At 49.7% G+C, this 14480-nt stretch overlaps 4 protein-coding genes across 4 annotated transcripts; 2 read left to right on the top strand and 2 right to left on the bottom strand.

Moving 5' to 3' along the window:
• Window positions 1–1094: 1094 nt before the first annotated feature.
• On the top strand, window positions 1095–3447 carry PpBr36_03197 (uncharacterized protein; the record flags this gene model as incomplete). The annotated part of the gene is made up of 3 exons (XM_029890372.1): window positions 1095–1859; window positions 1996–2397; window positions 2488–3447. 3 exons carry the CDS (start codon window positions 1095–1097, stop codon window positions 3445–3447), a joined length of 2127 nt encoding a protein of 708 aa, XP_029752878.1.
• A 754-nt stretch (window positions 3448–4201) lies between these two features.
• On the bottom strand, window positions 4202–5272 carry PpBr36_03196 (uncharacterized protein; the record flags this gene model as incomplete). The annotated part of the gene is made up of 2 exons (XM_029890371.1): window positions 4202–4258; window positions 4376–5272. The coding sequence occupies 2 exons, from the start codon at window positions 5270–5272 to the stop codon at window positions 4202–4204; spliced, it is 954 nt and encodes a 317-aa protein (XP_029752879.1).
• A 1279-nt stretch (window positions 5273–6551) lies between these two features.
• Window positions 6552–9026, bottom strand: PpBr36_03195 (uncharacterized protein; the record flags this gene model as incomplete). Its single annotated transcript, XM_029890370.1, has 7 exons — window positions 6552–6721; window positions 6826–6922; window positions 7102–7208; window positions 7319–7816; window positions 7906–8167; window positions 8240–8709; window positions 8945–9026. Coding segments are annotated over 7 exons (1686 nt in total), but the record flags the coding sequence as incomplete, so codon positions are not given.
• A 2875-nt stretch (window positions 9027–11901) lies between these two features.
• On the top strand, window positions 11902–14168 carry PpBr36_03194 (uncharacterized protein; the record flags this gene model as incomplete). The annotated part of the gene is made up of 8 exons (XM_029890369.1): window positions 11902–12126; window positions 12221–12254; window positions 12334–12425; window positions 12496–12669; window positions 12754–12775; window positions 12860–13466; window positions 13533–13855; window positions 13942–14168. The coding sequence occupies 8 exons, from the start codon at window positions 11902–11904 to the stop codon at window positions 14166–14168; spliced, it is 1704 nt and encodes a 567-aa protein (XP_029752877.1).
• Between the last annotated feature and the right edge of the window lie 312 nt (window positions 14169–14480).

Genomic DNA, 14480 nt, shown 5'->3' with positions numbered 1-14480 from the left:
GTCGATCGATCGTAAATGATCTCATCTGTCAATCTCCCCTTGGCTGTGGAATCGAGATACGCCGAACGTAACCACACCACAACAATCTCGATTGACAGCTTTCGAGCCATGTACGAACACATGGTACGGATATTCGCAGTCAATAATCACAATGAGTTATGACGCCTGGTGTCCCCAGGGCCGGGCCAGGCCAGGCCAGGCCAGGCCAAGCCAGACTCACCGATTCGATATTTAAATGCTCTGAGTTGATTGGAATCAAAGGTGGATATGCTGGCTAGGTCTGTCCAAAGTTGTGTCCGACTGCCTGCCTACCTACCTACCTAAATGGAGTTCCTTCTGGAATAAAGGTAGGCAGGCACATTTATTTGGCAACAACTGCCGTATTTACCCGAACTTACAAAATAAAGGATTTATCTGTGGCGGCGATACCTGGTCGGTCAGTAAGTGGCTGGACAAGTCGACACTTGACCACAGCGGCCCATCAAATTGCTGGCTGACCATATCCACCGCGCCGATCAAGTCAATGACGCCCTTGAAATTCCATAAACGGTACTCTGCACCAACACCAAAGGTCCGGGCTTAAAGCAGCAGATCCGTTTCCTCTGAATTAGATCTGCGTCACTCACTCACCTGGTTGGTCCATCTTGACATGCGGCAAAACACCACCCACATTCTCATTGTTGAATTCAGTCTTTACCACTGTCGGAGCTGCGATCCGTTCTAGAGGAACCAATTCCGCCAACCTTTTCCATCCACAAAAACAAGACCAAGGGATTTCCATTTTCTGTATCCACTACCTACACGTCGCCACAGCAGACGGGCGGCTACATAGCTACCTCACCTAGGGTCCCTACCAGGGTACTGTGGCTGATCACTTATAGCTTTCTTATCTCCTTAATTTGGTATACGCCGAGTCTGGGGAAAAGAGCAGCTTCAGTTTCTCTGGCCTTCGTCGCCAATCTGCAGCTGTGGCGAACCTTTTAGGAAACTGCCTTGCTGGGAAATTTTGCTATAAAATCCTGCGGAGAAACTTGTCCGCTGTTGCTGCAGCATCGAGTGGCTGGCGTCCAGCCCACCGTTTTGGTCAAAGACGCATGTCGTCCAGGATGCCTCGTAGGAAAAAGCAGGACGGGATCGATGACGATAACATCATAAATTTCACTACGGAAGAGCCTTCGACTGGTGATATCGACCTTAGGCGATCGTCTCGGCGCCTCATTGCCATGATGGAACCCCAGTCTTCAAATGCTACCGGCCACAAATCCAAGGCTGCAGCACCCCAAACCAAGAGACCCAAAGGTCGCAAGATGGCCCCCAAAAGCTCCGACGCTACACCGCAGAACCAGAGCGACGACGTGAGCAGCGATGCCGAGTCGAATTCAACTTCGGAGTTCTACCCGGACGGGGTCAACGACCAGCGTGCAAAGGGTGTTGGGAGTGCCATTCAGTGCTTGTCGCGGCTGGAAAGACGACTTCAGCGCAACCTAAAGAAGCAGCAGCTCAAGGTGGAGAAGAGCGTTGATTCTTTGGACGCAGGCACTCACGTATCAGCGGCGCAAAAGTCGCGCCCGACGCGATGCATAGGGGATCTCAACACGCCACCACCAACAGCACCTGTGGAAAAACACGAACTCATAGATCCCGATGCGCCGCGGGTTCCTACTGCAAAGAGAGATTTGCCCATAGAAAATGGCAAACCTGCTTTCAAAAAGCCAACCCCTAGGAAAGCAAGCCAACGAGAACCCAAAGTCGCCGAGAGCGTAGATCAGACGCTGGCAGAGGCTGAACGGGGTGCGGCCAGACCGCCTGCTGTTGATAGCGACTACCTGCCACTACCATGGACGGGTCGATTAGGATACGTAAGTTGTAGCCCGTCCGTCTCTTGCTTGAGTCGCTAGCCGGACAGAAATGATTCGCAGTTTCTGCACAATAAAAGAAAAGAAAAGAAAAAAAAGCCCTGACAACAAGCATATGAAATCTATTTACATCCAACAGGCATGTCTCAATACTTATCTACGCTCAGCAAAACCTCCAGTTTTTAGCTCGCGCACCTGTCGCATGTCCTCCATCATAGATCACCGCTACCCTCTTGCTGACCCTACTCAGCCCGAGCATCCCAACAAGAACCGCCCAGACAAGTCGCAAATGCCAGACAGGAAAAGAGGTCAGGAATTCGTGCAGAAGCTCGGTTTGGCAAACGCACGGGACATTGACAAAATGATACGCTGGAATGAACGCTACGGGATCCGTTTTATGCGTCTCAGTTCTGAAATGTTTCCATTTGCCAGTCACGAGGAGCACGGCTATAAGCTTGCTCCATTTGCTTCGGAGGTGCTTGCTGAGGCTGGAAAGACTGCGGCCAAGTATGGCCACCGGCTCACCACCCATCCTGGCCAGGTATGATGCTTCGGGAGGCCCTAATAATCCCTGATATATCTGTCCTTGAAGCTGGGGTTACATAAACTGACCTGGAAACACACTGCATAGTTCACACAGCTTGGATCTCCTCGTGCCGAGGTCATCACTGCATCAGTCCGGGATCTGGAATATCACGATGAGATGCTTACACTGCTCGAGCTGCCTGAGCAACAGGATCGCGATGCGGTCATGATTTTACACATGGGTGGCGTTTATGGGGACAAAGCAGCCACCCTCGACCGCTTCCGCCACAACTATACGACGCGTTTGTCAGATTCAATAAAGCGTCGACTGGTGCTTGAGAACGACGATGTTTCCTGGTCGGTTCACGATCTTCTTCCGATATGCGAAGAGCTCAATATCCCATTGGTCCTCGACTTCCACCATCACAATATCGTCTTTGATTCCGAGAAGGTGCGGGAAGGTACAGCCGATATAGTACCCCTTTTCCCTCGAATACGAGCGACTTGGGACCGTAAGAACATCAAGATGAAGATGCACTACAGCGAGCCCTGCGCGGGCGCCGTGACACCGCGGGACCGGCGCAAGCACAGTCCTCGGGTGGCAACTCTACCTCCCTGCCCGCCGGATACAGATCTGATGATCGAGGCCAAGGACAAGGAGCAGGCCGTGTTCGAACTTATGCGGAACTTTAAGCTCCCTGGATATGAGCGCATCCATAGCATCATTCCTAACGAGCGTGCAGACGAGCCAAGACCTCCGCCAACCGCATCCAAAATGTCAAAGGGAAAGAATGGACGTCCGGGCAAGAAAAAGAAGGTGGAGGAAGATGATGGTCATGTCAAGGTTGAGCTTGTAGACGACATCACAGATCCCGATAAATATGTACCCGAGGGGCTGGGGTATGATGATCCTACGATTCTGCCTGCGATAGATTTGGATGATTTAAACATGGGAGGTCCCGAAGGCCGGGTGTATTGGCCGCCTGGTATGGAGGACTGGCTCAGGCCACTGAAGCGAGACCAGAAGCGCAAGATTGAGGACGTGGAGGAGCATGACGAGTTGTAGCTATTTTTTTTTTTTTTCATCTCTTCTGCCGCGTAATCTTTAGTTGGGAAAGATTTATCAGATGAAATCTAAAAGTCCAAAGAAAAAGATAGTAGAATACAAAAGAAGAAAAAGACTGCGGGGAGAAAGCCTGTGGGCCAACTAACTTGTTTGCTCTTGTCAGTTTATGATAGACATGTTACTTTGCCAAGGAGCTGGGACGCTGAGCGTTTTGAGGGAAACAAACCCAAGAAGGCATGGTTGTAAATCAACATGGATACACATGCTGATGAATGTTGACTACATTTGACAGTGATAAGAGCAACGTCTGTGAAGCAATAGCATCTTTTCAAGACGGGTAGACGTTTTGATCGTTTTTCAACCAAAGTAATGGCGATATATATTCTAATTCACATGGCTGGAAAAGGCCACTTGTTTGCTTGCTGTAATATGCGCAAAACGAACGCTAACAACTGGCAGTGAATCTTTTGTTCCCAAAACACACACACACACACACACACACACACACACACACACGAAAAAAGAGCAAAGGCTAACCTTTCGTAGCAAAAAAAAAAAGGCCAACATGCTGATATGCCTGGTTCTATGATGGGTACCAATGGAACGTGGAAGAGAAAGAAAGAAAGAAAGAAAGAAAGAAAACCCCTAGTCCTGAACATGGAAATAAAGTAGAAACACAAAGAACCCCTTGGTGGGACTGGGACCCATCATGAATGATTTTTTTTTTCTTTTTTTTTTTTTTCTTTTTTGCCGTCTACCACTTGACGACCTTGTTGGGGAAGTACTCATCAATGAGCTCGAGGTAGTAAGGCTGCACAGAGAGGGGTCAGGTTAGCCGGGATTCTTTGATTATCTGACCGGAGACATACACGCAAATACTACAGCTGAAAGCAAAATGCCGCCAAAAGGGGAATTTAGTCCAACATACCTTGAGCTCTTCGACGCTGGGCACGTCGTCGCTCTTGCTGTACAGGTCGTATGGGTTAAAGGCCCTGACAGCCTCGAGCATGGCGTGGTCCTTTTCGCACATGAAGTGGCGGTATGCGTTCTCCTTGTGCCAGGGGTAGAAGGAATGGTAGCGAATCATGGCGAGGGCCTCGTCGGGCAGCGTGCTCTGGTCCTTGACGACGTGGTAGAGGTATTCGTCGTGGCCCCACGACAGCATGATGTTGTCCATGCCGCAGCCTTCCTCGTAGATGCCCAGCTTGGTGCCGTAGATGGGGTGGTCCTTGTCTGGGTTGTTGGCAAAGGTGCCAGGGTAGATGATGCGGTCGTCAAAGGCGCAGCCGACGGGGAACGTGTCACCGACAACGTCCCACTGGCCCTCGGCGCCGTCAAAGAAGAGCAGCTTGCCCAGGTCGTGGATCAGGCCCGTCAGCTGCATCCAGCGCGGCTTGCCGTCACGGCGGATGGCCTCGGCCGACTGCAGCAGGTGCTGGATCTGCGACAGCGACGTGTCCGGGTCTGACTCGTCGATGAGGGTGTTGAGTTTCTCCATGGCCTCCCAGACCGTCATCTCCATGCGCTTACGCGACGCCGAGTGGAAATGCGCCCGCGCCTTCAGGTTATATGCCACCGTCTGCTTCTCGTGCTGCTCCAGGTAAAAGTTCTTGACCCGGTCGCAAGCATCCTCGTACTGCCGGAACACGGTCTTGTCCTTTTCCGCGTCGAACTTGGATTCGCTGTCAAAGACCTGCTCCTCTGGAACGGGCGCGCCGGCCTGCTTGGCCTTGAGAACGTTGACCGCATCGATCTTGTCCGACATCTCTTCCAGAGCTGTGCCGTCCCTGACGGGAGCGTCCTCGTAAATGGCGGATGGGGCCATGTCTGGGAATGTGGTAGTGAAGCGATATAAAAATGGTATTTGACGAGGTCTCAGGACGCTGTTGTCTCGGAGCTGAGACGAGCGACTTTTGCTAGACCGGTCGCAAAAAAAAAAAAAAAAAAAAAAAAAAAATCAGGTAGCTAGATGTACACTAGAAACTAGTCTGAGATTTTGTAGTGTGCGGACTTGTGAGAGCAGGCAGTACTAAACCCCTGCAAAAATCAGTGAACTTGGTAGCAAACGTAGAAAGCAGTCTGGGCTTGTAAGACAAAGCTGAAAAGATCAGATGAATGCCACCTTTGTTCTGCACCCTGACGACCTGACAGGTCGTGGATAGGCGCTATTTATACCATCAGCTAGGTCTAGTGTACTTTGCAGGGAACTCGGCCGCCGGACAAGTTGAGGTTTTTTTTCCTTCTTTTTGCCAGTTTTCTCCATAAATGACAGACTCCTTTTTTTTTTCTGGAGACGCCGCATACTGCGACGATGCGATACAACCACTAAGGTTGGGTTGTGTCTGGTTTTGCCTCCGCCGCTGCCCTGCAGGTTTTCACCCTATACTAGGATTGTCGAGATAAAATCCTGGGCTGATGAGTTTTGTGGTGTTAGTCAAGATTTTGGGATTCGTTGGGTGGAGATCAAAACGTCGCTGATTCGAGCCGTTTTGGGCCAATCCCACTGACCGCGACAGAAGTGGTTAAAATTTCCGAGACGCCGTTGTTACGTAAGCACCCGAGAGACATCCCCATGACATCTTTTAAGGTGGGTCGTGCTTTGTATAGTAAAAACGCGGGCTGCAAGGAAAGGAAGGGGTCCTCCTGGCTAAAGACGAAATGAGTTCTGGCGTGTGATCCCTTGGCCCAACAATCATGGAGAGAGCATTGCAAAGCAAAATACTGCTTGTGGCAAATGGGGTCTTTTCCATAGGCTCATGTGCCCATACTTTTATTTTTTTTTCCCCTCTCCTTTCTTTGTTTTGCTTGCTCCGTTCGATTACCCCATCTTCTCATTCCCATCGTGTTTTATCGTGCGGTACGATTGCTCTCTTTCATGACCCCACTTGTTGTTGTAAACGAGTCTGGTCTAGGCAGGTAGTAGTTCTCTAGGTCCTCGACCTGGTGCTTAAAATCCGTTGAGTCTACCATGCCGGGTCGAAAAGCATGCGTGGCCGGTAATCTGAGAGCCAAAGGCGCAAATAAAGGGTAATTAATTACCCGTCGGTTGTATCTGGGCATTGTTGCAGATGTTGCATTCCAGACGCCCATTCGTCACCTCCTACTCAGTCGTTATCGTTTTCATCGCCATGGTTGTTGTCGTCTGCAATCCATCCCCACGACTGCATCATCTGTTTCTGCACGGCTTCAGTCGGCCGCGCATGGTCTCGTGAAGTACGGGCAAGTATCTCCAGAAGAGCATCCTGGTCTCTTTTGTTCTCGAAGCGGTCACCGACTGTAATACAATCCCCACAGAAATGTTAGCTAGTCATCACCAAACATCGACGACCCGCCGCTCATATATCGGCGGGGGTAATCGGATCCAAGATCAAATCTCACAGGCTGCTACCCCCATGCAAGCAGTGAAGAGTGCTGGTGGCGACCATTCGTTGTGAAGGCCAATGCCGCATAAACGACGGACCAGGTGCTGAATGTGCTGCTGTGCAGTTGTTGATTCCACAATCGGATAATAGTTAGCCAAGTATGACCTACCCCACAGTAAGGAAGTATGTAACGTATACTACCGAGTCCAGGGCAAAGTGTGTGGAGAGTGGAGGTCGAAAGAGGGGGGGGATGGTGGAGTGTTTGTGGGATGAGAGCTTCGGGAGTTTTTACCGTCATGCGCTGTGTTGCTGACTTTCTCTGTCCTCCTATTCGGGGAATCTTTGGGTCGAACCTGGTGAGGAAAAGCTCGGCTAAAATGTGGTGCTGAACTCCAATGACTGCAAATTACGCATAAAATTAGAGGTCAGCAGACTGGCTTTTGTTGTAACACAACACAAGTTTCCATGTTGCGTTTCGACAACGTAGAAACTGAGGGACCATCACATACTTTGACACGATGTCTGGTACCAGACCTCGGGGAACGCTTCCTTTTCAGACCGTTTCTTGTCCAATATTGGCACAAAGGACTTGGGCAGAGACATCTTCCAAGCCCGCCCCCAGTCGCTCAACCGGCGCCATCTCTCAGCCGTTGACAACGTGCCACTATTCGTCCCTGTGGCGTTGTCGCCGCTTCCGGATCCGGGGCTGGGGAAAACATCGTAGTCTTGGCTGAAGCAAAAGTTCAGCACGTCGGCGCAGTGCGTCACTGCACGGTTGGCCCAGGTGGCGTCGTCATCTGTAGGCTCCAAGGACCTGTCAACGATGGGTAGTTCTATGTTGATGCGGACAGGTTGATGGTTCATGACAGCGCTATAGATCTCCTGCCTGAGCCCAACCCAGAAAGCTGCAGCGGAGAGGCTGCGGGGTGCAATATAGCGATCGCCATGACCAACAAACTTGTGGATGCTGAGGAGGTAGCCCTTAGTGTCGACACCCATGTTTCTTACTGCGTCAATGCAAATCATGTCAGCTTTGGTTCTTTGACAGACCATCCATCCGGCTTTAATGCTTGCGCGAGGGCTAGGGTGCCCCTACCTTCCATTTCCTCCAGGACCCGGAGAATGATGATTGCGGCGAAAAGATTCTCGTCTGAAAAGCCAACACCATGCTGCAGTAGTGGAATGAGCGAGTTCAGGCACATGTCGTGGTAACGGTTTGCGGCAAAGTGGTCGTAACCACTTGTGTGACTGAGATGTCGAGCAGCAAGAGCAAAGATTGCATTGAGCAACACGGGACAAGTCCCTGCCCGTCGCGGCACGACGGTTTGGAAGACAGTAAGAGGATCACACAGATCGAGCTGGCTCTCGTTTGTGAGTAAATAGTCATACAGGAACAGGATTGACAGAGAGAACCAATCAGCATGACATACCCATGGAGCAAGGCTATGAGTAAAATGCCGGAATAGCATGGCCTCTGATGCCGAACTTAGCGGCCAGACAGGCTCGGGGAGGTAGAGGCCGGCGAGCTGGAGCGACGCGCCACCAATGGACCTGCCATCCGAACCAGCATCAACGGTGTTGAATGGCGAATCTGCGCCATCTGATGATGAGTGACGGGATTCTACGGGTGAAACCTCTGATCCAAAAGCATCAGCTCTATGGACGAGGTTCGATGGCGACACAGCAGCAGTAGCAGCATATTGCTGATGACTGGCTATGGGGGCGGAGATGGTAGATGGCCAACCATGTGCAGTTGAGTGATAGGGACGACAGTCACTTGTTGTATCGTCCTCGACACTTTCTTGGGATGGTGAACTCTCTTGGGACAACAGCTGAGATGCAGAGGCTGTCTGGGCATTGTAACCCTTTCCTATGAGCTCCGTCTCGTCCACATATGTGACTGGATGCAAAAGAAATTTGGTATATAATGTCAGCAAGCACGACGTTATTAGGGTGCGGCAGAAAGGTGAACAAATGCGTCTTAAAACTTGGACAAGTCTGAACTAACGCTGGCTGGGCGAGCACATCCATGGTTGGTTGTCTGAAAAAGACGCTGGATGCAATCAATCGCGTTAGCTCGTTCTGAGATATCTTGGTTAAAACTAACATGGAGTCCTCTTTAGTTGCACACACACCTTTGATCAGACGGAATTTGAAGCCTTTACGGCATTCACGCCCCGTGTTAGAGCACCGACCACATACTGGCGTAGCTCTGTCGCCTGTGGATGAAGGACTGATAAGCAAATGGACGACGTGCTGCAAAGCGTGTATATAAGATGTGAATGGAAGGCGACAGAAAAAAAAAAAAAAACTTACATTTGAGGTGTTGCTCACGGCAGCTTTGGCTGTGGGGACAACGTCAGTCTTCTTTCTAGTCTTATCTTAATTGATGCACGATAATAATAATATATGAAAAAAAATGACTATGCATGCATAGTCGTTGATGGAAGCGCAGCGAAACCCGTGATGGGGCGGGCTCAGTGTTGTTCCAAATTCGAAATGACAGGGGGGAACGACGACTAAAGAAACAGAGTCAAGGGTATATAGAACTGAAACAACTCGTACCACCCTACTGCTGCCGCTTGATGATCTGGAGATGATTTTGTGAGACTGCGTGCCCAATTTACGGGCATTTGCCTCGGATCTTCTAGCACGGTTCAACTCCAGCAGTCGTCAGGTCGAGGATGTGTGGTTGAGATGACGAACGTCTGTCCAGCCGCCGAAAGGAAAAAGAGCTTAAAATGTTTGTTTCCTGCGCCGGTAAGATGAAAGATCTTAGATTGTACATTGAAAATCGATCGAAGATCGTAGTGGTAATATTGGATAGCAATAGAATTATTCGGTGGATACCGTAAACGACCAAGTGGAGACAGGACCCCAAGGCAGGTGGGGTGAGCGGACGGGCTCGTTGCCAAAAATCAAAAAATGGAGGGGTCCGCTACGCTACATACGGGAGAGGCATGTAAGTACCGCGTAGGTTGAGATAAGGTACCAACAAAAGAAGAGTCCGGTAGCAGCTCCAAGTAGGCGGGCTTGCGATACAGTACCTCACTTTATGTATTGTTAGGTCCACTCCGGACTTACCGAAGTAGACTGACTGATTACCTGTTGTTTTGGTAGGCGCAGCCCCAATTCCTCTGCACGTCGAAAAAAAAAAAAAAAAATCGAAAAAAAAAAAAAAAACATGCCTTCTTACTCGCCGAACAAACATGATCGATCTCATGGCATTGTATGGAGACTGCAAAACCTACCACTTTGACTATCAGAGCTTATGTCGTGAGGCAAACCCAGAAGTGTCTTCAACCCCTGTATATAACAATGGATAATGGCCACTATTCTAGACTTACATACCGGTTGGGGGTTATCTTAGAAACTGTTACCAATAGACCGGGTCCGAGAATGGAAAAGTCTATTTTCCACATCGGGATTTGAAATGAGAAAAGGGAAGGACGAAAAAAAAAAGAAGAGATAACTTTGAAATTAACCGTGGTCTTTCGTCATAACTAACTACAGTAGTAGCAATGTGCTAACTCTACCAAGCCTAAATTATTAGCCATTATTCCAAATATCATAGACAGACCTAGTAGACCTCACATGATCAAAGGCCAGCGAAGGAATGATACTCTTATCACAATGCCGACATCAAACAATCTCCACCAGTCACTACACCAAATCGAGTTTGAGTAGTACAAACAAAACGCCGAGAAATAAAGTATTTTTTTACTTCATTCTGAAAATGTGGCAATGCATGTCTAACGCAGGGGGAGGGCCTGGTCGGCTTTCTTTATCGGTACATTAGATTAGTCCGATATCTACCTTACTGTACCTTACCTGAATGTGCAAGTAGGCCGGACCGTAAGGAGTTTAGACCACTTGAACCGCCTCGGTAAGTATAACTTGGGATCAAGTATACCGACGTAAATGGCAGGTCGAAAGTCCATGGCTGCTATTTTAATACTAAGCTTCGGTATACCACAGACAGTAGTCATTTCGGCCGGAAGCCGCACAAATGTTGATTGGAAGGAATAAGCTGAGTAAGTACCTACTAAGTAGTTGGATTTGAATCAATCGCGGTGCCTGACCCGCGACCTGCGTCCGCTCACCTAGGTGAGTAGCTACCCCGTTGAAAAGATTCGTTAAGGCTTTGTTCCGTCGGAACAAGCGACGTTGACTGACTAAATTAGTCAAGTTCTTTTCCTGCCAAACTAGACAAATAACCATCTTTAGGAAATCTACGGCCAGAACAAAAAAAAAAAAAAAAAAATCAGAAAAGGCCCGAGGATGTAAAGGAAAATCCCGGCCCATACCTCTCTCTCTTATTCTATGACAAATTGGTTGCATTATGCATCATTCGATATACTTCGAATATCTCTGCTAGGTGGTCGGTCACCTCAGGCACCTGGGCGCGTCACGGGCGACTAGTCTCGTGGACATTCCCAAACTCATTCAACCCGGACCCTGCCAGACAGAAGCACAACCCCCAGGCTGCATTGGTGTAGCAGAGTATTAGAATATGTCGGCTAATCCTTACCAAAACCTTCTTTCTTCCCCATCGTCGTATGCTTGAGTCTGGCTGGGACGCCTGCCGAATTTTTGATGCGGGGAAAAAGCCATTTCTTTTTTTTTTTTGCGGAGCGTGGCAGTCACGTTGCCCGTCGTCCACCGCAACCTCATCCGAGATCCACTGTACCTTTCCAACACAGGGACGTTCCTTGACGGTTGCCCAGTTCTCCGCACCGCATTTTCGGTTGGTTGTTCCACTCTCCAGGTACGGTGGTGTCCCCCCGCCATCATATCAAAGCAACATCATTGGAAGGTGCTCGAACAGTAAGATGGGTCGGTTCGGCTTCCAAGGCCCTTTGGGTTTTTTTTTCTCGGCTCCGCACGCGCCCACATTCGGTAATCCGACGCGTACTGTATGTATATTGAGTACAATAACCACCTGCTGGGAACCCGTTCTTCGTCTGATAGTTCTTACCTGGAACTCTCTGCCATCATCCCTAACTGCACCAAGGTTTTTTTCCTTCTTGTTTTCTTTGCCCTTCTCTTGAGTACCACCCCTAGGTGTGTAAATGCGAAGAGCGCGAGCAGCATGGCGAACGGAAAAGACGAAATACACAATACGGGTGTTGCCACCGGCCCCGAAGCGCAGGACGAGGACGCCCACATCACAAGCCATGAGAAGGCCCAGCAAAAAATCCTCAACGATGCTCGGTTAGCTACTGAAAAGGAGCGTTCTATGACGCTCATGCAAGGCATCCGACTGTACCCCAAGGCCATCGCCTGGAGTGTGTTGATCAGTGCCTGCATTATCATGGTATGACATTGCACAAGAGGGGATGGTCCGGAGGACTTATTTTTTCTTCTTGGTTTTATACCCATTGACTGACTTGAGCAAAAATAAAATCTAGGAAGGATATGATGTGGCTTTAATCAACAATTTTTGTAAGAAATACACACATCCCTGAAGCATTATCTTTTTTTTTTTTTTTCTCTTTTTCTTCTCACTGACAACAACACGTAGACGCCTTCCCCGAGTTCAAGAAAAAGTATGGCGAGCAGTTGCCGAATGGTGACTGGGAAATCCCAGCCGCGTGGCAATCCGGACTGAGTAATGTACGTTGTTCGTATCCTGCCGCGGACATTCGCACGCGGGATCTAGAGGCTAATTTCACCGGTCTTGCAGGGTGCAAATGTCGGCGAGCTGATCGGCTTACTACTCAACGGCTGGTTCTCCGAACGTTTTGGGTATCGATGGACCGTCATTGGCTGCCTCCTACTCATCAATGCTTGGACGGCTATATTCTTTACTGCGCAAAATGTGCAGGCGTTGCTGGTAGCCGAGATTCTGTGCGGTATTGTAAGTCTTGAAGCTTTTCTTCCTATCTTTGTAGTAATATCTGCTCTTATAGAGCGAGTCGCTGATTTTGCGTACCTGAAACAGCCATGGGGCGTCTTCCAAACATGTAAGTCGGTCCTAATAGGCCTAGCACCAACTGACCGTGCTCCCAGATTGAGGTACCAAACTCTGTCGCTAACTTTAAAACAAGTGTGCATCACGTATGCCTCCGAAGTATGCCCGGTGGCCATGAGAGGCTATCTGACTACTTACGTAAACTTTTGCTGGGGTGCCGGTCAGGAAATCGCCATAGGCGTTCTCCTTTCTATGTTGAAGAGGAACGACGAATGGTCGTATCGCATCCCATATGCGCTCCAATGGATGTGGCCTACGCCCTTGATCATTGGAATTTACTTTGCCCCAGAGTCTCCTTGGTGGCTCGTCCGTCACAAGAAGCTCGACGAGGCCAAGAAGTCACTGCTCAGACTGACGAGCCTCAACAAGGAGACTGATTTCGATGCGGACGAGACACTCGCCATGATGGTTCATACCACAGCCCTAGAGGAGAAGACCACTGCAGGGGCTTCGTATTTTGACTGCTTCAAGGGTCACGATCTTCGCCGCACCGAGATCGTCTGCATGGTCTGGGCGATTCAGAATCTTAGTGGAAACTCCTTTTCCAATTACTCCACATACTTTCTGACCCAGGCTGGACTTGACTCCAACGCCTCGTATAGCTTTGCACTTGGACAATATGCAATGAACATGGTTGGCGTTTTTGGCGCTTGGTGGCTTATGAGTCTTGGAATTGGGCGCAGGTAGGTGATGGACACGCCGGGACTGCGAGATAAGGGCTCGACGAACTGACGTCGCAACTACAACAGATCTCTTTACCTTTACGGCCTGTGTGGCCTGTGCTCGATGCTCATGATCCTCGGCTTCCTAGGCCTCGTGCCTGAAGAACACCGAAGGCCGGCTGCGATCGCTACCGGCAGTATCATGCTTGGCTGGGCTCTCGTGTATCAGCTCACCGTCGGCACAGTGTGCTACTCGCTCGTTGCCGAGATTTCCACGCGCAGGCTCCAGATCAAAACCGTGGTACTCGGGAGGTGCCTCTACATCATCGTGGGAATAATCACCAGTGTCCTCACACCTTATATGCTGAACCCAGGCGAATGGAACTGGCGCAACTATGCGGGCTTCTTTTGTAAGTGCACTTTGGATCACTTTTCTCCGCGATAGCCTGCTTCATATTGCACCTCGCGACTAACTAGTCCTCTCTGTGACTTTTAGGGGGCGGCGTCTGCTTCTGCTGCATCCTGTACACCTACTTCCGCGTCCCGGAACCGACCGGCCGCAGCTTTGCCGAGCTCGATATGCTTTTCCAAAAGGGCATCAGTGCGAGGAAGTTCGCGTCTACCGAGGTCGACGTCTTCAACGCCGACCTCCAAGGGACGCTGATGGACAAATACCAGAAACAGCAGTTGGGTACCGCTCACCATATCGAAAAGACCGCCTGAATGGGGAGGCTATTTTGGGGAAAAAAACACCGCCGCAAGGGAGAAGGGATTTTCCCCAAGGCGTGTGATCTCTTTGCTTACCATTGTTCTTTTATCATTGTTCAAGGAGGATCCGAGAATCGAACCGAGCCGTGACGAAGAATGTTTAAAAAAAACGAGACGAGTGATCTGAAAAAAAAAATGGGGGCGGGTTTGTCGCAATTCCCAACCTCTGTTTGCCGAGCACACGTACATAATCACAAGACGCTGGTGTATACGATGTCCACCTTGATTTTTTTTTCTTTTTTTTTCTCTTAGGATGGGACTGGAGCT

The sequence above is a fragment of the Pyricularia pennisetigena genome, chromosome 3 (assembly GCF_004337985.1).
Source record: "Pyricularia pennisetigena strain Br36 chromosome 3, whole genome shotgun sequence".
In the NCBI taxonomy this organism is placed as follows: domain Eukaryota; kingdom Fungi; phylum Ascomycota; class Sordariomycetes; order Magnaporthales; family Pyriculariaceae; genus Pyricularia; species Pyricularia pennisetigena.
Note: the sequence above shows the minus strand (reverse complement) of the source record. Positions and strands in the feature narration are given on the sequence as shown.